The 22,521-nt window shown below is 40.2% G+C and overlaps 1 protein-coding gene across 9 annotated transcripts in view; it reads left to right on the top strand.

Annotated features, from left to right (window-relative positions):
* The window catches only part of NTM (neurotrimin), a 948,645-nt gene that overhangs the window by 900,046 nt on the left and 26,078 nt on the right, over nucleotides 1–22,521 (top strand). For all 9 annotated transcript variants that reach the window (XM_004763931.3, XM_004763937.3, XM_013062163.2 and 6 more), the window contains one exon: nucleotides 22,040–22,174. In XM_004763931.3, coding sequence (XP_004763988.1) covers nucleotides 22,040–22,174 — 135 coding nt within the window. The remainder of the gene's footprint in view (nucleotides 1–22,039; nucleotides 22,175–22,521) is intronic.

Below are 22,521 nucleotides of genomic sequence, written 5' to 3'. Positions count from 1 at the left end.
CAAATATTGATCCTCCTTTTGCTGTCTGTGATTCCAATGCTAGTTATACTCCGCATTCTCCACAGTATTATTAAGATGTATCCTCGACTGGCTAACTAGGACTCTGCATTAAACAAGACTTCAGATCTTGATGCTTCTGGTATGCTGTTTGGGGTGAGTTCGACACATGTTCAGAGGTGAACCTGAGGTTTTACACAGGGCTTTATGTGACCCCTTTCTTGAGCTCCCTTCTCTGTGATTTTCTCCTCCTCTCTAGTGCCCATGGGTCCTCTTTCCTGACCCTCTGCCTAGTAAAACAAAAGTATTAGCCTTCTTTTAATGTTTCTCATTTCCTGTGACTGAGTCAAACTCTGGGACAAAAAGAGAAAGAGAAGAAAGAGAAGAAAAAATATATAATGGAAATTCCTTCACATTTTTCAGGACACAAGGGTCCTTTTCCTCAGTTCTTTGAGTCATAAAGAAGATTTTTTCCCCCAACTTTTAGATGTTTATGTGGTCACTGTTGCTACTAGTCTTGCTGCTGCAGGATTGAGGCTTACCTCAGAGCAGAGCCAAAAAGGGAAATAGCGAAAACAACAAAACAAAACAAAAAACTGGGAATCCTTCATGCTCCCCATCTTGCAAATTTCCTCTTTCTCCATCCTCAGACCCAAAAGAGAGGATTATCTTGAATCATTTTTCAGTTTGTTTATACCACACCATTTCGGGATTCTGGCTGTTCTGAGTTTATGCTGAGAAAAATAAGCAAACAAAACACAACTGGAAACTTACCACTGTAGTGGTCTTTCCTCAAGTTTTCATTTCCCTCCTCAATCTGCTGGCCATTGTTTATGTTTTAGAGTAATCAGATCATTTTTAGATTTATTCTTTCTATTTGTAATGAGTGGAAGATCCTAGGTGTGCTTAGAGTAAGGTGTGCTTACTCCATCTTAACTAAAACTGCAGAAAATTAATCATAATTGACTAAAATTGGTCCATTTTTAAAAATCATCACCATGCATGTGTGATTTTTGGACATGTCATACATGTAGTTTTGGACAATGTCAGTGAACACCCATCGCCTACTCTCCTGCCTTTGGCAAACTACTGATGTGGGAAAGATGGAATTTGGAAGTAATAGAAAATGGAACTACATGTCATGGGTTATTAAGTAATTTAATAAGGGCAGGTTTCTTCATTTGGGGGCCCTGAATATACATTTTATTATAAAGAGGGTTACTTTAACAAACTCTCTCCATTCAATATAGATGGAGTATTAGTGTTGACCTAGTTAACTATAAATTCATTGACAACAAAAAACATATTCGGTTAATGTATTAATTCATTCCTTCATTCATTTAGCAACTGTATATCCTGAACACTATAAGTTACAGATACAGAACTATTATCTGTCCTTAATGGACTCCTAGTCTGAAGGGAGAAACAGATAAATAACCATACCATTTTAATATTCTATAATAAGTGTTATTGTAGGGAAAAAAAAAAAACAACACTGCACACTCATGATATAAAATGAAGAGAGGAACAAGGTATTATTCTAGGGGCACCAGAAAGGTTAAGGAAGGGTTCTCATAAAAGATGAAATCTAAGTTGTGACCTGAAGGAAAAGGAAGATAGCCTGAGAGAGAGGGTGTTTTAGGTGATTGCATGAGTAAAACCAGGGCTAAAGTAGGAGATGACATTCTTCTGGAATTATAACTTTTTTTTTCAGTGAGACCTAAGCCAAGTACAGAAATATATTAAGGAAAAAGTGGCAAAGAAATAAAGAGGGGTTAAGTCATGGTAGGACATATGATATGCTGATTTGGGATTGACTGAATCATATGCCTGGTAGTGTTATTGGAAAAGATTAAATAGAAATATCTATAGACAAGTTTTGTAAATTAGATATCCCAGAGGCTATTTCACTAGTCCCTGAAGAGTAAGGTGATAGAGGTGAAAATAGAAAGGGGAGAATAGACTCAAGGCTTATTTTGGAAGTAGAGTCAGCAAGACTTAATAATGGATTCAATTTTGTCATCAGGGTGAGTAAGGGCTAAGCATGACTCCCAGAATTTTCATCCGAGCAATTAGATCAATAAAGATGTCATTCATTAATAAGATGAAAACTGAAAGGAGTAAAATTTGAGGGAGGAATGAAGAATTCCATGCTGGAAAAATTTGGAAGTTTATGAAACTTCCAAGTGATTGTTTTAGGTATGCCATTGCATAAATGGGTCCAGGGCTCATGAAAGAGAAATTAGGGACGAGGTATAAATTTCTGAATTGTTGCCATATAACTGGAGGTTCAGCGCCACAGAGCAAATGATATTCACTGAAAAATGACTGTACAGTGAGAAAACAAAGGGATACTTCGGACCTGACTCTAGGGAATCCCGATACAGAGAAGTTGGATAACACAGGGAAAGACAATGAAGGAGATTTAGAAAGAGTATCTAGAGAGTGTGGATGAACAATTAGTAGCTTTTGGCATCATAGCAGCCAGGAGAAGACCATTTAAAAGAGCTAGTTGTCGATCATGTAGACTGCTGCCAAGAAGTCTCTTAAGAACGCACTAAAATGTGTACAATGAATTTGGAAACTTGGCAGTCATTTGGTGACCTTAGTATGATTAGGTTTTGTGAAAAGATGTGGACAGAAGCTTGACTGAACTGATTGAAGTATGAATCTGAGGTAAAGAATTCTAGATGGCACATTTGGACAATAGTTTCAAGACAGTTGGCTATTGAGTGGGGCTGTGAAACATGGGGTCAGCAGTGAGGAGTGTTGTTAAGACAGACATTTAAAAGGTGAAAAAAAGTCTGGGTAGATTACAATTAGGAACTAAGACTGGAATAGCAAATTGATTTCTATCATTTGAACAAAGTCAATTGGTGTGAGTGTCAGGAATAATGTCTTTAAAAATAACAGAAATGAAAAATCTTTGGACATAAATAAATAAAACAGACAGAATGAATTCCTTAAGAAAGTGAGAAGGCAAGAAATTACAAATCAAAAGGAAGGGGTTTTTTTGTTTTGTTTTTTGTTTTTTGTTTTTTTGGTTTTTTTAGAGGAGACACACAGCTGTTCTGTTAGAGAGCAAGAGTAAAGGTGAAGAAGTTGAGAGTACTTTCCAGTAAGAAATTGCAGTGATGGATCATTTTCCAAAACTCAGGAGACAATGAGATGACAGGCACAGATGTAGAGGTCTATAGATCTGATTGTGAGAAGAGGAGTGATGTTCTCTGATGGCTTCTGGGTCCCCCCTCATTAGCAGATCATCATCAAAAGGTAGCATAGGTGGAGGGAAGAGATAATCAGGCAGTGAGATGTTTGGAGAAAGCAAAGAAGGAAAATACACCTTCAGAGTGAGAGAGTCTAGTTATCAGAGAAACACTGCAAAATCCCAAGGCAGTGGTGAGCGATTATTTGTGGAGAATGTCCAGTGAAGCCAGGCTGCTATTTGTGTGATACTCTCAGAGCTGACACAGGGAGGACAGGTATCTGGATCCATGTAGAGTGGGGCTTCCTCACGCTAGTGAAATACACAAGGGGGGGGGTAGTGGAATAGTGGTGGGTATTTCTGTGAGAGATTATGGTGATGGGTCATAAAAACCCAAGTTTTATCAAAAGGGATGTCAAAGGGAAAAAGGTAATAAATGTTGTGTCAATGGATTTGAAGCCTTTGTGAAGTAAAATCACTGTCTCCATAAAGTCACTGAGCAAATGTATTAACAAAGATAGGAAGTCATGGACAGAGTGAAGTGTTCAGATTCACGACTTCAAAGATGGTTCAGTTTCTTGCAAGTTCCAAGTACTTGTGTGAAGTAGGTCACTGAAGTGATCACAGGAGAAAGCCTTTGGGGATAAGGGATCAAGATCATGAAAATCAAGTTTTTGATAGTTTACATTTCTGGTCAACAAAGTCACTGAGGATGCTGAGTAAGAGTTGGCATGGAGATGAAGGCTCTAAGCCAGGAGCAAAGGTGTTCACTGAAGGGGAAGGAATGACTAGGAGGTCAGGAGAACAGAAATGGGGGGGAGGGTCAGAGGAGTGTGCAGGTATAGGTTTTATAAAGATGAAGTCTAGAAATTTCACTAGAGAGCAAACATACTAACCAACAATATAATAAATTGGTCTCCTCTACTTGACAGGACAGGTCTAGAGTGGAATCCATACTCTTAGACTCAGTGACAGTGAGGGGGAGGTATCTACCCAAGAAGAGTAGAAAGGGGATAAGGGAGTGTCTGGTCATCAATAAAGGTGTAGATAGCAGAATAGAAGAGTCTTGAAAAGAGAGGAAGAGTAGTTGAGCCAGATGAAAGGTCTTATGAAACAGTGTGAGACAAGACTGTGGGAAATAGTAGGCAACTGGACAGTTTTATACTTCTACATCAAAGGTCAGCAAACCACAGTCCACAGGTCAGATCCAACCAGCCACCTGTTTTTTTTTTTTTTTTTTTTTTGCATGTCTGTAAGCTAAGAATGCCTTTACGTTTTTAACTAGTTGACTATTAATCAAAAGAAGAATCGTATTAGTGCACATGGAACATTCTCCAGAATAGATCATATCCTCGGTCCTAAATCAGGACTCAACCTGTATCAAAAGATTGGGATCATTCCCTGCATATTTTCAGACCACAATGCTCTAAAGCTAGAACTCAACCACAAAAGGAAGTTTGGAAAGAACCCCAAAACATGGAGACTAAACAGCATCCTTCTAAAGAATGAATGGGTTAACTGGGAAATTAAAGAAGAATTGAAAAAAATCATGGAAACAAATGATAATGAAAATACAACGGTTCAAAATCTGTGGGACACAACAAAGGCAGTCCTGAGAGGAAAATATATAGCAGTACAGGCCTTTCTCAAGAAACAAGAAAGGTCTCAGGTACACAACCTAACCCTACACCTAAAGGAGCTGGAGAAAGAACAAGAAAGAAACCCTAAGCCCAGCAGGAGAAGATAAATCATAAAGATCAGAGCAGAAATCAATGAAATAGAAACCAAAAAAACAATAGAACAAATCAACGAAACTAGGAGCTGGTTCTTTGAAAGAATTAATAAAATTGATAAACCCCTGGCCAGACTTATCAAAAAGAAAAGAGAAAGGACCCAAATAAATAAAATCATGAATGAAAGAGGAGAGATCACAACTAACACCAAAGAAATACAAACAATTATAAGAACATACTATGAGCAACTCTCCGCCAATAAATTTGACAATCTGGAAGAAATGGATGCATTCCTAGAAACATATAAACTACCACTACTGAACCAGGAAGAAATAGAAAGCCTGAACAGACCTATAACCAGTAAGGAGATTGAAACAGTCATTAAAATTCTCCAAACAAACAAAAGCCCAGGGCCAGACGGCTTCCCGGGGGAATTCTACCAAACATTTAAAGAAGAACTAATTCCTATTCTCCTGAAACTGTTCCAAAAAATAGAAATGGAAGGAAAACTTCCAAACTCATTTTATGAGGCCAGCATCACCTTGATCCCAAAACCAGACAAGGATCCCACCAAAAAAGAGAGCTATAGACCAATATCCTTGATGAACACAGATGCGAAAATACTCAACAAAATACTAGCCAATAGGATTCAACAGTACATTAAAAAGATTATTCATCACGACCAAGTGGGATTTATTCCAGGGCTGCAAGGTTGGATCAACATCCGCAAATCAGTCAATGTGATACAACACATCAATAAAAGAAAGAACAAGAACCATATGATACTCTCAATAGATGCTGAAAAAGCATTTGACAAAGTACAGCATCCCTTCCTGATCAAAACTCTTCAAAGTGTAGGGATAGAGGGCACATACCTCAATATCATCAAAGCCATCTATGAAAAACCCACCGCAAATATCATTCTCAATGGAGAAAAACTGAAAGCTTTTCTGCTAAGGTCAGGAACATGGCAGGGATGTCCATTATCACCACTGCTATTCAACATAGTACTAGAGGTCCTAGCCTCAGCAATCAGACAACAAAAGGAAATTAAAGGCATCCAAATCGGCAAAGAAGAAGTCAAATTATCACTCTTTGCAGATGATATGTGGAAAACCCAAAAGACTCCACTCCAAAACTTCTAGAACTTGTACAGGAATTCAGTAAAGTGTCAGAATATAAAATCAATGCACAGAAATCAGTTGCATTTCTCTACACCAACAGCAAGACAGAAGAAAGAGAAATTAAGGAGTCAATCCCATTTACAATTGCATCCAAAACCATAAGATACCTAGGAATAAACCTAACCAAAGAGACACAGAATCTATACTCAGAAAACTATAAAGTACTCATAAAAGTAATTGAGGAAGACACAAAGAAATGGAAAAATGTTCCATGCTCCTGGATTGGAAGAATAAATATTGTGAAAATGTCTATGCTACCTAAAGCAATCTACACATTTAATGCAATTCCTATCAAAGTACCATCCATCTTTTTCAAAGAAATGGAACAAATAATGCTAAAATTTATATGGAACCAGAAAAGACCTCGAATAGCCAAAGGGATATTGAAAAAGAAAGCCAACGTTGGTGGCATCACAATTCTGGACTTCAAGCTCTATTACAAAGCTGTCATCATCAAGACAGCATGGTACTGGCACAAAAACAGACACATAGATCAATGGAACAGAATAGAGAGCCCAGAAATAGACCCTCAACTCTATGGCCAACTAATCTTCGACAAAGCAGGAAAGAATGTCCAATGGAAAAAAGACAGCCTCTTCAATAAATGGTGTTGGGAAAATTGGACAGCTACATGCAGAAAAATGAAATTGGACCATTTCCTTACATTACACATGAAAATAGACTCAAAATGGATGAAGGACCTCAATGTGCGAAAGGAATCCATCAAAATCCTTGAGGAGAACACAGGCAGCAACCTCTTTGACCTCTGCCGCAGCAACATCTTCCTAGGAACAACGCAAAAGGCAAGGGAAGCAAGGGCAAAAATGAACTATTGGGATTTCATCAAGATCAAAAGCTTTTGCACAGCAAAGGAAACAGTGAACAAAATCAAAAGACAACTGACAGAATGGGAGAAGATATTTGCAAACGACATATCAGATAAAGGACTAGTGTCCAGAATCTATAAAGAACTTAGCAAACTCAACACCCAAAGAACAAATAATCCAATCAAGAAATGGGCAGAGGACATGAACAGACATTTCGGCAAAGAAGACATCCAGATGGCCAACAAACACATGAAAAAGTGCTCCATATCACTTGGCATCAGGGAAATACAAATCAAAACCACAATGAGATATCACCTCACACCAGTCAGAATGGCTAAAATGAACAAGTCAGGAAATGACAGATGCTGGCGAGGATGCGGAGAAAGGGGAACCCTCCTACACTGTTGGTGGGAATGCAAGCTGGTGCAGCCACTCTGGAAAACAGCATGGAGGTTCCTCAAAATGTTGAAAATAGAACTGCCCTATGACCCAGCAATTGCACTACTGGGTATTTACCCTAAAGATACAAACGTTGTGATCCAAAAGGGCACGTGCACCCGAATGTTTATAGCAGCAATGTCCACAATAGCCAAACTATGGAAAGAACCTAGATGTCCATCAACAGATGAATGGATCAAGAAGATGTGGTATATATACACAATGGAATACTATGCAGCCATCAAAAGAAATGAAATCTTGCCATTTGTGACAACATGGATGGAACTAGAGCGTATCATGCTTAGCGAAATAAGTCAAGCAGAGAAAGACAACTATCATATGATCTCCCTGATATGAGGAAGTGGTGATGCAACATGGGGGCTTAAGTGGGTAGGAGAAGAATCAATGAAACAAGATGGGATTGGGAGGGAGACAAACCATAAGTGACTCTTAATCTCACGAAACAAACTGAGGGTTGCTGGGGGGAGGAGGTTTGGGAGAAGGGGGTGGGATTATGGACATTGGGAAGGGTATGTGCTTTGGTGAGTGCTGTGAAGTGTGTAAACCTGGTGATTCACAGACCTGCACCCCTGGGGATAAAAATATATGTTCATAAAAAATAAAAAATTAATTAAAAAAAAGAAGAATCGTATTGCATGAGACATTAAGATGATATGAAATGGAAAATCATTGTTCATAAACAAAGCTTCAGTAGAAGGCAACTACTCTCACTTATGTATACTCTGCAGTGGCTTTTGCCCTACAACAGCAGAGCTCAGTAGCTGCTACAGAGGCTGTATGGTCTGCAAGGTCAAAAATACTTGCTATTTGATCTATATAGAAAAAGTACACTGACTGTCTTCTAGAGGCTTGGGTAGGAGGGTCTCTTGGAAAGAGTGGTTATTCTAATCAATGCCGTGTCATAGGATGCTCCAGTAGTGTTCAGGATAGCTGCTTCCCAGGCTTCATACAAAAGAGTCGTTGCATCTAACTTTATCCAGAGTGGTGACAGAGGCTTTGAGCTTTGATGAGAACACAGTAGTCATGGGAGCGAGATTCTGTTAATAGCCTTTAGCCAAACACTTGCATTCTGCTTGCTTTCTTTCTTGTTTGATGTGTAATTTTATCATCTTCTTATGCTTTGGCTGTCCACACTCTTCTCTCCTCCTCTTCCCTCTTTATCTCTCTGTCTCTGTCTCTATTTTTCTCTCAACACTACCTTCAGCAGATACTGACTCTATGGCTTGCTTCAGGAGTTCCTGTCCACTTGCCTACTACACCATGGAAGGTGCTGTCAAGTCTTATATGTGGTGGTGAAGCTCCTGAAGGAGAGAATCAGAACAGAAAGAAAGAAAAACTTATGGTCCATCAGTTCAGGTGGTTAGTTTTTTCAATTCAAGAACCAGTGACATTTTGGTTGATGATAAAGTAAATGTTCCTTTATCCCATCTCTTGGAACTGTGGCATAGAAAGAGGGTTGCTAGGTTTGAAAAAGGCCAGAGAAGTGGGAGCTAATACAGTTTAGGTGAAGCAGATGAGGACAGATGGAAGTGAGAAGCACATGACACCATCAGTGGCAGGCCGAGTCCCCGGACCCTGAGAAGGAAGGAGGGCAGGGAACTTGCATGACCACATGCTTAAGAATAGGGGTTCATTCAGTCTCTGTGCATTTTGGTTTCAGACTTCATGAAGCAGGTGGTAGGGAGAGCTCAGGCTAGTTCTAAAACTACAGAACGGCATGGCTCTATGGAGTGGAATTCAGGATTTTCTCAATAGACATTGCCGTTGCTTGAAACCACATCCCGGAGTGCCAGCTTCCGTCTCTGGGGTGGTGCTGCTTATTGTATGTAGTGCTGGCTGGCGGGGGTGTTTCTACTGCAGAGGCTCCCCCTTCTCCTGTTGAGGCCCACTTTGTGTTGATGACAGCACATTTTTTCCTGCCTTTCCCAGGAAGGTAAAGAGCCTAATCACATTGCCTGCAATCATTCCACCACTAATTACATACAGGCAGAGCTGAATCACCAAGCTGATTCCAGTTGGAAAAAATTCATCCAAATTGACGATGACATAAGAAAGCTCTCTGAGACACTTCTGATTAGGGCACGCTGGATCCTCACTCATTCAGAGGAAGCAGGGACATTAGTTACAAGAGCTTTTAACTAAGGATATTTGTGGAGATAGCCAAACCCAGCTCTTACTCACTCCAGCCCAAGCTTGATGAAGGCTTTTTTAGTTCCTCTAAGGAAATGTGGGGGAGAAATTTCTTTAACTTAAGGAGGTTTGAGAGGTAGGTTCAGCTCTTTATCAGAAGGAAGTAAAATCAACCTTAAAAAATAGACCTCTGTTGTTTCTTCAAAAGCCACCAAAGAAGGTTTTAAATAGTTCATTATGGGGGCGCCTGGGTGGCTCAGTCAGTTAAGCATCTAGCTTCAGCTCAGGTTATGATCCCAGGGTCTTGGGATTGAGCCCATCCCATGTCAGGCCCTCTGCTCTGCAGGGAGCCTGCTTCTCTCTCTGCCTGTTGCTCCCCCTTGCTTATGCAGTTGCTCACTTTCTCTCTACCAAATAAATAAATAAATAAAATCATTTTGAAAAATAAATAGCTCATTATGATAACCAGCACAGCCACCAAAATTATAGTCCGTACCAGCACAGCCACCAAAATTATAGTCCGTCAGTTCATTCATTCAGTCTCTGACCATATGATCATCTGGTGCCCTCTCTGTGTTAAACACTGCTATAGATATTAGAAACATAGAAACAAGTAAGAGTTCCTTTCTTCCTGAGAATTTGAGTCCAGATGGGTAAACATATGTAAACATATAACAATGCAGTGTGATTACTACAACACGTGAAACAAACCCAGAAAATAAGCTGGGTAGAAAGGAAACAAGGATCTTTGAATGTCAACAAAGGGTTCCCAGAGGAATGACATGTAAGATGGTTTTGAAGGATACACATTTTAAAATGGACAAAGAGGTATTAGATGTCAGGCAGAGAAGAAGAAGGTACAAAGGAACAGATCAATAGCCTAGCGTTTTAGGAACTTTGCCAGTGTGTTCACTGGATGTGGGGAGAAAGGAGTTGGTAAGAGAATAATCTGGAGCTATAGACAACAGTCTGCTGATAAGAAGCCTGTATCTGCCACGTCAAAGAGGAATGCAGAGCATTGAAGGGATTTAAGCTGGGGTGGCATTGATTTTTATTTTTGGCAATTATTGGATGAAAATAAAAACAATGAGCTGGAAGCAAGGAGATCAATAAAGAGGGTATTAAAATAATCCCCAGTAGACAATGGGCACCTGAATTAAGATAGTTAACAATGACAAGAAAAAGAAGGAAATAGATTTGAAATCTCTAAAGAAGGCAAAAGCAACAGGATTTGTTAACTGAAGGTGAGGAGTGAGAGAAAGAGAAGAATCACATATGACTCTCTCTCTCTTTCTCTCTATCTATCTTAGAAGGGGGGGGGAAGCTATGCCAGCAAAAGAGATGAGTGGGAATGGGATGAGAGCAGATTTGAAGGGCAAGACCATGAATTCAGCCCATGGTGTTTGTGAGACTTACAGGTGACGTGTTTGGTGGGCTGAGACCTCAGCAGAGCCTCCTGGGGTCGAGAACATACATGTGGAAATTATGAGCAAAGCTGGTAATTTACAATGTAGGAAGGAGGTTTCAAAGTATAGATTGGCCTGGGAGAGGGGTTAGATATAGCAGAGTGACCCTTCTTTCCAATAGTTTGTTCCTTCTAATATTTACTGACCATCTTCCATCGGTGATTACATCAAACAAATTTCAGCGCCCCCTTCTGTGCCTCCACAAAGCCTCTCATATAATTCTCAGACCCAACCAAAGTGTAATAAGAAAAGTCTTCACATTTTACTAATGAGGGAACTGGGGCTCAGTAATTTACTCAAAGTTACCTAATTGCTGAGAGAAATAACCATAATCAGGATTCAGAAACACCATGTTTATTCCAGTAGATCATGGTTGTCTTGTTTACATACAGTACATTTCATCCGGGGCCCATGTGTGCATGCTTATTTTTAGATGTGATGTGAAACGAAGAGAGGTAGAAGGAAATATTAGTATTGTCACTAACGAAAGAGTAAGTCAAATTTTCTTTTCTTTTCCATACATTCTTTCTTTTCATAGGTTTTGTGTGCTTGAAAATTCCACCTGTGTATAGCGGAACATTAAGAACAAACAGGTGGGCAAGGCCTTGCGGCATCGCAGGCAGTATGATTTGGTAGCAAGTAGCTTTAGTGGTGGGTAGATTTTGAGACTTATTTGCAAAGTTTATGTGTCTCTCTCTCTCTCTACACACACACACACACACACACACACACACACACACACGTATTCAAAGGCTACAACCAAATATGGTAAATACACAGGTTTTCAGCCACATCTCATTTTTTCTCTGAGCCCAGATCATCCTACACCAATAAACTTCCTGCTAGTCTATGGGTATTTCTATGGGATTTTCTCAAAACATTCTCTTACACATATTCTTTTACTCCATGCCACTTGGAAATTCATGGATAATATTTACATTTCGTATGGATGGTAATTTGCAGTTTGCCATCATGATCTAATCTGAATATACACATTAGATTACCTTAACTATAAATATGACCCTACCCCACCTTTTCTGCTCTCTCCCATCCCCCAGGGGGATGTGTGTTTGTTTGATGTAATCAAACAAAGGGTCATTGAGTGTTTGTTTGATGTAATCACCAATAAATGGAACTCCTCAGAAAAGCCCTCATTCTGTTCTCCATCTGAGGATGCTGCATGCCAAGGAAACACCTTGTCCTTGCTCCCTCCATGTACAGCAGGCGCCTGGTTAATCACTGTTGGTCATGGGGCTCTGTGGGAATGGACTGAACCCTGCACATGTTGCTCCCCCAACCCAAGTCTTGGTAAGCACACTCCTTTTTTAGTGAAAAAAGAACTCTTCAGATCTGCATAACTATTCCTCAAAAGGATTTTTTAGAAACTACTTCTCTACCCATTCTCCATAAAATAGTTAATGAAAAATGCACAAGGCTGTGCTTTTTCTTCTAGAGTTATGTCTTTCCCATCATCAGCTACATTTTGAGGAGCTTTTCTGTTTTTTTCTTGGTTGGACTGGGAGTTGTAGAGATTTGAGTCTGTATCATCACTGGGGGATGAACATAAGAAATATGGAAGTGTAGATATTAATCTTTTTCAAAAAAGTATAGAATCCTAATGAAGGGAAAATACACACACATAGGTCATTTCTTAAGGTTCAAAACCTCCTGGGATTAGAGTTCCACTCCCGTTCTTAATCTAGAAAGTGTATTCATGAGTAAATCACAGGCTGAGTGTAGAGACTGTTCTGCGTTTCTAAGGCAATTCAGAACCAGGTGATGAAGGGGACTCTCTGTGAGTGGACTTCTGACCGGAGGCTGTGCCTGCTGGTTTTAGGAGAGACTTAACCCAACAGGAGCCTCCCAAGTAAAAATAATTTCCTCAAATTAACCTGAGCAGGAAATTTCAAACCAATTAAGTCCTTCACATTTCTCAGCACTTAGTACAGACTTACATCTCTAGAGATTTAGAAAAAGAGAAAGCAAACAGCCAAGAAACTGAGGTAATATGGCACTGCGGAGTTCTATATTTATCCCCTATCAATGTCTTTCAGATCAAATTGGCTGAGTTTACAAATCAAAAGCTGATTTCTTTATTTATTTTTTTTAGCAGCCATCAGCTGCACTGCTGCAAATACCCAGGTTCCAGACATCAAGCTGCAAACTCCAAACATCCAGCTGTGTGCTTTCTGACTCTGATATCATCACCCATAATAGAGGGTCTGCATGCAAAACCGAGCTGACAGCCTTCGTGAAAACGCACACAGAAGAGCACACTACTCCCAGGGCCCAGCCAGCTTCTGAAGCCACATCTGCATAGAGTACTAGTGTCATGTCATGACAGGAAGGGACAGGCCACAGAGAAGCACAGGGCTTGGCTCTGCGGAGTCCCAGGGCTCGTTTTCATATAATTACATTTTGAGCTTCAGCTCCTCCTTAATAGATCACTAATGATTAATCCCAGAAAGTTTCAAAATTCAAATATCAAGGAAATTCTCTCTTTTGCCCTCCTATATATCAGTATAATTATCAATTACATTTTATACATGCATATTCACACTTTCAAATAACATATGAATCATACATAGATATGATAAATGCATACGTGTGTGTGTGTGTGTGTGTGCGTGCGTACATGAATCTGACTCCTTACTCAGCAGGGAGCCTGCTTCTCTTTCTGCCTGTCACTCCTCCTCCTTGTGTTCACTGTTTAGTTCTCTTTCTCTATGACAAATAAAAATAAATAAAATCATACACACACACACACACACACACTCAGTTTCCACTATCAAATGAGGTTTTATTTGTTTGTTTCTTTGTTTTCTAGAGGAAGAGAGAAAATGTACATGCAGGGAAGGGAGGGGCAGAAAGAGAATCTTTAGCAGGCTCCATGTTGGGCTCAATGGGGGACTCACTTTCATGACCTTGAGATCATGACCTGAGCTAAACTCAAGAGGTTTAACAATTTATAGACACTTAACCGATTAAGCCACCCAGACACCCCTCAACTAACTTCTTGCTATATGCCAGGGCCTATGCTAAGTGTCTTTCTTTTACCTTGATAGATAGATAGATAAATATGCAATTTATAGTTGGCATCAGTTTATGTAATACTTTATTGGATCGCTATCACTTTATGATGGATTCAGGTTAATAGATTAATTTTTCAACTCTCAATTTGCATTTCGATCTTAAGCAGAGAAGATAATAAGCATAGACGCTGCCTGGGGGATGGTATCTTTTGTGTGTAGGGCATGGTACAAGAGATGCTGTGACCAGTTGATGTTGCTCTGAACAACTAACTCTTAGGTATCTAACAAAAAACTGAGGGAAATGATGAGATAAGTTTCCCAGCTATAGGAAGAGGCCATATGACATCAGTACAGATCTGAGCATGTCGGGGAAGTAATGGCATGGGGACATTGCCATGTGTTGTACACTCAGCAGTCTTAGCTCCTGGCTCTCTAGCAACAAACACTACCATGTTTTGGGAAGAGCCCTCTTCCACTGTGGAAGCCAGGTGTTTAGAACTAGGCAGTCTGTCCTGTTGCCCAAATGTGATCCCTATATTGCTACCAAGAGTAACTTTCTCAGTGAATATTTGAGGCCGTACCTCAGGGCTAGTCTAAGACTGTTGGGCCCTGTAGAACTTTTTTCTGAAAGAGATCTTATAAATTCACTTATTCTTGGAGAGATCCTCAGACTCTCTTTTCTGTCAATTATAGTCTCTGTATCGAGGGGAAAGGCCGAATATAAATATAAATATAAATATAAATGTATATCTCCATATTTATACGCATATAGATAACATGAAAAGATTAGATAGAATATAGACATACAATTTACAGTTGGCATCTATAGATAGACTATAGATAGATTATGTATTTGTATCCATGTCTCCTTTTATTCTTAATTGTGAAATTAGAGACATTTCTCAAACCCTCATCAGGTCTCACATGGGCTGTGCAGCTACACCAGCTTTCCTAGAAGAAAGGATCCCATGAATCTGTATCCCTTGTAAATCAAATCCTATTTTAAGTGAAGGGAGTAGAACTTTCTCGTTAAAGGATCTGTGGTGAATCCTCTGTAAAGTTTATTATTATTAAATTCCTACTAGAAAAGCAGAGATCTGATTACTCTTTCATCTCTACCTTGAGATTTTCTTGTATCGAGGATCTTGTATATTAAAATGTGCTCAAACAGAGATGTGGTATAAGTGGTAGCTGCTGTCTATTGAGAACTTGCTATGTTCTAACGACCTTACACATATTTGCTTATTTAATACTCACAATAACCCTGTAAAGTAGTATCATGTGCCCCATTTGACAGAGAAGGAATCTGAAGCACCAAGAAGGGAATCATCAGCCATCGGTCCTCTGGGGCCAACTGAGGGTTCGGGACCTGCCCCCTGCCGGTGGTGCTGACAACCATGATCAGCTCTTCTGTATAACTTCAGACCGTCAGGAGCTACGCTGTGTGGATAAATCAATACTGTTACCGTGTTTGGATATGCTTTGTAACACTGATTGTCTCGTCCTGTTGCTGTCAGTGTTGCTATCTCGATTCCATGTGCATCCCATGTGTTCCCGGCCTGATCCAGTAGTCTGGAGTGTATTGGTGCTCTAGCATGGACACCTCAAAACCATTTGCTCTGGGTCACAGGGACCTTGGTGCTATGGGACAGTAACCACACCTCTGTCACGTTGCTCTTGCCCTCCTTCCAACCTCCCAGCCTCTGAACAAAACCATGCTGGTCAACTCCTAAAAACGGACCTGGGGGACACCTGCTAGCCAGTCTTGGAAATAGCTGTCCCTGAAGCCCAGGCTGAGTTTAACAGGAGCATCCTGATGAGAACAGACAGGAAAAGAAAGCAGTGGCATGAATACTGGTCTAGGACTAAACTAGTCACAGCCCTTAAATTTAAATTTAAAAAAAAAATTCCAACTCTCAAATTTTGGAATTCTGTGTTCTGCATTTTTTTTTCGGTTTCTGAGGCCCCATGATTTTTATCTCAGCTGGTATATATGCCATAAAAATATTAAGTAAGGAGACAGCTGTGTCCTCTCCTCTCCAATAGCTACAGCTGTTCTTCTGACAAGCTTATTCTTGGGTGCAATAAAAATGATAATTGTGGCTATTATTATTTTCAGTTATAAAGGTCTTTTAACACCCCATCTATGAACTTAGAGACTTGGGATTTACTTTTCCAAGTAAGTATTACTTATCCCGGGCAGTTTTTGTCCTGTGATTGGTTATAAATTGCTGATCGAAACCCCTTTGGGTAAGATGAGACTCCTTTGGGGACCGAGTTGCAGGTGTAAGCCCATTTCCAACTCGCTTCCTTTCCTTGCTTGGGTTGTCAGATTCCACCTCATGAAATAGCTGTGCTCCGAAGAAGTTGGCTGTAAGACAAACCCTGTTAGATAAATCATACGTCCTCATTGATCTACATTTTTAAATTAAGAATGCATTCCTCTGAGGAAATAATTGGCCCCAAAACTAAATATAAATTATACTAAACACTCAATAAACCTTTTAAAATCACATATTTAAAGAAAGCCCGTTTTGTTAGAACACTAATAGTGATGATCCTTTTTAAAGACGGGAATTACAAATATCGTGCTAAGAACAATTACCAGAAGTGACACCACCTTGGGAATAGAGCCACAGAAAGATTAGCTGAGCAACAGGGAGCTCCCAACATTTTTTTTTTCTTTCTTTTTATTTGAACTCAGCATATAGTTTTTGTTTTTGTTTTTTTAAAGATTTTATTTCTTTACGTGAGAGAGAAAGGATGAGAAACAGAGAGAGAGAGAGCAGGAGAGAGGGGAGAGTCAGAGGGAGAAGCAGACTCCCTGGTGTGCAGGAACTTGATCCCAGGGCTCCAGGATCATGACCTGAGCTGACAGCAGTTGCTTAAGCAACTGAGCCACCCAGGTACCCTTAGCCTGTAGTTCTACAGTTGTGCAATTCATTAATAAGAAGCTGACAAACTTTAGATTATGTAAACTACTTTCCTAGGTGCCTTGAAAGCCAGAGTTACCGAAGATTGGTCCCCACCACCAGGATTTCATTTCCATTGGAAAATCAGACGAGTGCAAACAGCATAAAACAACTGGCCAACAGAAAGTGCTATTGTGGTTGCAGGGGCAGTGGGCTGGACATCAGGAAACCTGGGGGTTTTCCATCAGTAACCAGATGTGGACTCCCCTGCACTGCAGTTTCCCACATTAAGATACAAAGATGTAATGATACTGCTAACTCCCATTCGTGGCTGTATGTGGCAATTTCCTAGTAAAATAAAAACTCATTCCTGAAGATTCTGACTTAATAGGTGTGGGTGGGATCGAGAAACCTATATTTAAACAGCTATTCTAGGGAATTCTACTGAAGTCAGACTATGTCCTAATATAGCAACTATGGAGTTATATATAACCATTAATGTCTCTTTAAGCTCTCGCATTTAATTCCCTTCTGGTTTTTAAAGCCTAAAGGGGCTCTGCATGGAACAAGAGTGCAGGAGAGTCACAGGCATTGACAGGAGACAGAAGGGCATTTGCGAGTTTCCTAAGGCCACCATAACAAAGTAGCCCACACTAGATGGCATAAATAACACAGGTGCATTATCTCACTGTTCTGAAAGCTAGAAGTCCAAACCCCAGGTGTCTGCTGGTTCATGTGCTCTCTGAGAGCCGTAGGGGAGAATTTACATTGCCTCCTTCAGCTTCTGTGATTTGCCAGCAATCCCTGGCTTTCTTTGGATTGTAGAGTCATCACTGTGGTCCCATGGCCATCTTCTCCCTGTATATCTTCACACAGTCTTCCCTCTGTGCCTGTCTGTGTCCAAATTCCTCCTTTGTGTGAAGATACCAGTCACACAGGATTGACCCACCCTCATTTTAATTTGATTACTTTTATAAAGACTCTGTTTCCAAATAAGGTCACACTGTGCAGTGCTGATGATCAGGGCCACAGCAGATCTTCTGGGGGACACAATTCAATCCATATCAGGGAGTTTTCAGGGAAGAATTAGAATTTGAAAGCAAGGTGGTGTCTGCCTTGGTGACAGAAAGAACATAGCTCTCTGAGTGATGGATGCAATCTGTACAAAAGGAACGATGATGTTGGTCCAAGATGAAAAATATCAGGGCCAGGCTTGAAAGCTGTGGTGGCAGCAGTAGGGACCATGGTGGTGACAGAGCTAACACCTGCAGAAATTTATCACGTGCCTTTCACTGCCCCAACCACGTGGCATGTGCATTCCATCCTCAAAGGACTGCTCGAGCTAACGATATTCTGAGTTGTGGAGAGGAAGCAATCGTGGCACAGAGGAGTGGCATAAGTCAACTCCTCAGGAAGCTTCAGGTAGAGGATCAGGTTTGTCTGATGCCAAGCTTTTCCTTTTTCTCAGGATGACCTGCTGCCTTCCTCATGGCAGAGGTGCGAAATGAGCTGGCATGAGTCGATCAGGCTACTTATTGAAGGGTTTCCTTCCATAAAGCAGTGGGATTTGTGTTTGATGTTACAAAAAACAGGAAGCCATTTTTAGTGTCTGGAGAGGTGTGACATGATGGAGGGGGTGTTTTAGGAAGACGAACGTGCCATTTCCACTAAGGGATGTGTTTTCTTTGGAAAAGAAAGACTTACAAATGAGAAGCTATTGACCATGAAGGGTTTCTTTTCATAGGATTTTATCAAGTGATTTGCTTCTTTCCCCGCTCGTAGCTCTTAACCAAGAATTTCCTTTAGCACTTTAAATGAACTTTAAAATATGCTCTGCTTATCTGTCCCCCCCGCCAATATTTTTCTAAGTTCCTCATATGAGTGATAAAGCATTGATCATTTATAGCCAGAGCACAATTGCTGTTTCAAAGAAAACTCTCCTTGAATCATTAACTCTATAAATTCAATCATCAACTCTGTAAATTTCAGTTCAGGGCTTTTTTTTTTTTTATTGTTGTTGTTTAATTCTTCATTTGTTTTAAGTAGCAAGTATAGGAATTTCGTTTCTGGTGGTTGAGAGTTTAATTTGTTACATTGCTAACCTTTTTCTCTGTTTTTCTTCTACATGGTTCTCCTACAGAAAAAAAAATGTAAGGATAAAGGGGAAAATAATAACAGTGAAACCTAAAATGTATAAAGCATTTTACTATATATTAATTACTCTTCTTGTGACTTACCCAATTTAATCAGAAAGTAGACATGTAACAATTGGTGAATAGTACAGTGATTGTGGTTTCTCTATAATTCTACATTTGGTCTGGAGAACATATGATAGTAAAATTAAGCCTCATTGCTTTTTGCAGGATGACTTAAGTGTAAATCCCTTCCCTCTGGTAATAGAAATCTGGATCGATGGAGAACATACGGCTTCTCCAAATCTTAAGCCATTCCTTTTCTACATAAGTTTGCCTGATATTCATGTATAAAATTAAACATACGCTAATACACCTGTCCCCACTTGATGAATTCTTGATTGTGATTACCCTAACATTTATGTGCTTGCATTTGAGTCTGTAATCCCCCAGACTTGCTTCTCATTTGGATGCCCATATAACAAGCTCATCCAAACTGGGTCCTTATCAATCTTGCTGTGGTCACACAAGAACATACGTGAATGGTGAAATTAAAGTGTATGTATGGCCTCTGGCTGGAAGTAAGGATAAGAGATGCAGAGATCCCCTGTGTCCTTTAGTTTCCTTGCTTTGGTGGTATAGTACACAGCCTCCCAGGAGATGTGAGTTCCTACCAACACTGCTCTGACACTAGAGCTCAGTCCAGAAACAGCTGTCCAGAGCTAATTTATTTCCTAATGCTACGGCACTGTTAATTTATAAATTACATTGGTAATTTGAGCTATTATTAATTTCAGATGGTGTAGGGCAAGCCTAATTAAAATATGACACCAATTGCCACACATATGTACCAAGGACTACCATTTAAAATTAATGGGAATATTAAGTGTGACACTAGTCTCTAAGATACTTTGCACAGTAATTATAGCATTCTAGCTGGGAAAGATCTGGCAAATGTAGGCTTGAGGTTGGAGAAAATAAACAATGACAACATAGAAGGAAACACACCTTCTTCATGTCAACCTTCTCTTTTTATTCCCTGCACTCTTCCTCAAGTCAAAGTTAGTGCTTCTTTCCCTAAAGATGCTTACAGAACAGTAACAAGAAAGCTATTGTTCATTAGCAGTTTCTTACTTGCCGGGACTGTGAGTCTTTGTGGGTTAATGTTGATTGCCCTCTTCGTAGCCTGGACTTCTGGGCTCTGTTTTCCACTTATTAATGTGTTCCTGGTGCTTGTTGTGATTTTTGGTTGCTTACTGTAACAGGTATGGGCTGTCATTTTGCTCTCATGTAGATAGTATTGGCAAGAGAGTGTCTACCCATGTTTAGTGTGGGTTCCACGTGGCATGAAGAAGTATGAGGAAATGCTTAGGTTGGGCTTGTTACTGGATGGTGGCCCAGACTTCTCATGACCAAGAAGTGGCGACAGGGATGGGAAGGTAGTGCCCGTAATTGACAAGATAGTCATTTCTAATTGTTGTTATTGTTATTTCTACTGTTATCTTGACAAGGATGGTGACCTTAGTGATGTCATGGAACAAACACAATGGGAACTTTACATCCCATATCTATTTTTCTTTGTATTATATTAGTGTCTTACTATTGTCATTTTCATGCTTTATGGGGGGGTCTTATCATCAGAGAAAAATGCTCCTTTCTTTCCTTTACTCATGTGGACCACTCATGTTAAAATAGTTTCACTCCACCTGAGTCTGGCTTCCCAGCAGATTACAGGCTTACTTCCTAAAGCAACAGGTTTGCAACCTGTGAGAGTTTTCAGATTGCTTTTGTGTATATGCATGTTTTTCTTGGTTACCCCCAAACAACGCTAGAACTGTAGGTACAACATGCCTGTGAAATGTCTCTCAGTTGCCTGGGACAGTCTCAACACATGCTTTAATTGTCCCAGAGTAACTATTAATAGTACCCCTTTTGCCCTTAAAAGTATCCCTGTTTACATAATAAAATATATCATCAAACTCTCTTTACTTAACAGAGAACGCAGAGTAATGCTGGGATGTAAGCAGTTCCTTTTGTTTTCCCTTGCCTTTTCGTAAGTAGGCTGACGTTCATGGTGACTAAGGGAGAGAACTGTGAAATCAGTCTTCCAGGCTTTAGCCTTGCTGTTTCCATAAGACAATGCGCATGGTTAGTGCTCAAGTAGGAAGCCAGCAGGTCAAGAGTTGTCTTTTATTCATAATTTTTCAACAGAGAAAACATGTCTCACGTTTAAGACATGTCATGAAACGTGTCACGGTTAAGACACGACATGTTAAGATTTGCCACCATGTCTTCTTGCTCTTGACTTTCTTCTGTATTTGTGGTTGAAGTCTGGTGTCCTTTTTGTTGGTTTGTCTTCAGGATCTTCTATACGAGAGTTCTAGCAGATCAAAATTTAGAAAACTCATCTTTGCTTATTTTATTAAGTGTCTAAATCTAAAAGCCGGAGTTTAAATTTATTTTGTCAGTGTTGCCACTGCCTTCTGTGGCTCGTGTGTGTGTAACTGTTAGTATGGTATTTTTAATTGACTTATGGTCTGGGATGCAATGATCAGATCTAGACTTCAAGGTTCAGCCTTAGTGATACCTTGGAATCAGAAAGATTAATATTCACGTATGGTGCCTAACTTAGATCCCAGAGTCCCACCGCTTGGTAAGATTCGGGCCGTGTAAATGTCAATTATTAATCACTTATTGAGGACTCGTAATTCCCCAGGCTCTGTGTTCAGTCTAGGTAGGAGCACAAACATTTCAGCTGCTCTACTGGGAAACTAAAGGAAAGTTGATGATGGAAGCAGTAGAAGGGCGGGGGGGAGGGTAGGAGAATGGGCATGGTTCTCAAGAATCGGAACTTGGAAATGGCACAATTCTCTGAAGACATAACCATTTTATACTTGTTTTCTAAGTTTATACCTTTGGTGTTTTGTTTTGTGTTGTTTTCTCACCGTACCTTCTCCTGCAGCTGTGGGCTTTGTGAGTGAAGACGAGTACCTGGAAATCCAGGGCATCACACGGGAGCAGTCGGGGGACTATGAGTGCAGTGCATCCAATGATGTGGCCGCACCAGTGGTCCGGAGAGTAAAGGTCACCGTGAACTGTAAGTGGTCTCAGGAACCCCCACTCTGTGCGTGTGAAGCTGGCTGCTGTCATGACCACAGCAAAGAGCTGGATCACAGAGCCAGAGCTGACTCAGGATGGGAACTAGTGCCATGTCATTGTCCATTCTCTGCTTTCAAGAGGAGTAATTCCAAGTTCTAGTTTTAAAAAAGTTGCCGCTGAAAGTAATTTAATATAATCCCGAACTTGGCTTATATTCCTAGAAGATCATTAAATGGCCTTCAATGTACAATTTATAGAAATGCATCTTTGAATCCCAACTTTTCCCATACTTTGCTCATAATGTTTCCTAGCTCTTTCCTCTTTAGCCCGGTCATGTCCATAGTG

Source organism: Mustela putorius, unplaced genomic scaffold (genome assembly GCF_011764305.1).
Source record: "Mustela putorius furo isolate JIRA1106 unplaced genomic scaffold, ASM1176430v1.1 tig00000460_pilon_pilon_pilon, whole genome shotgun sequence".
Taxonomy (NCBI): Eukaryota; Metazoa; Chordata; class Mammalia; order Carnivora; family Mustelidae; genus Mustela; species Mustela putorius.
The sequence above is the reverse complement of the archived record's forward strand: the minus strand, read 5'-3'. Positions and strand labels throughout refer to the sequence as shown.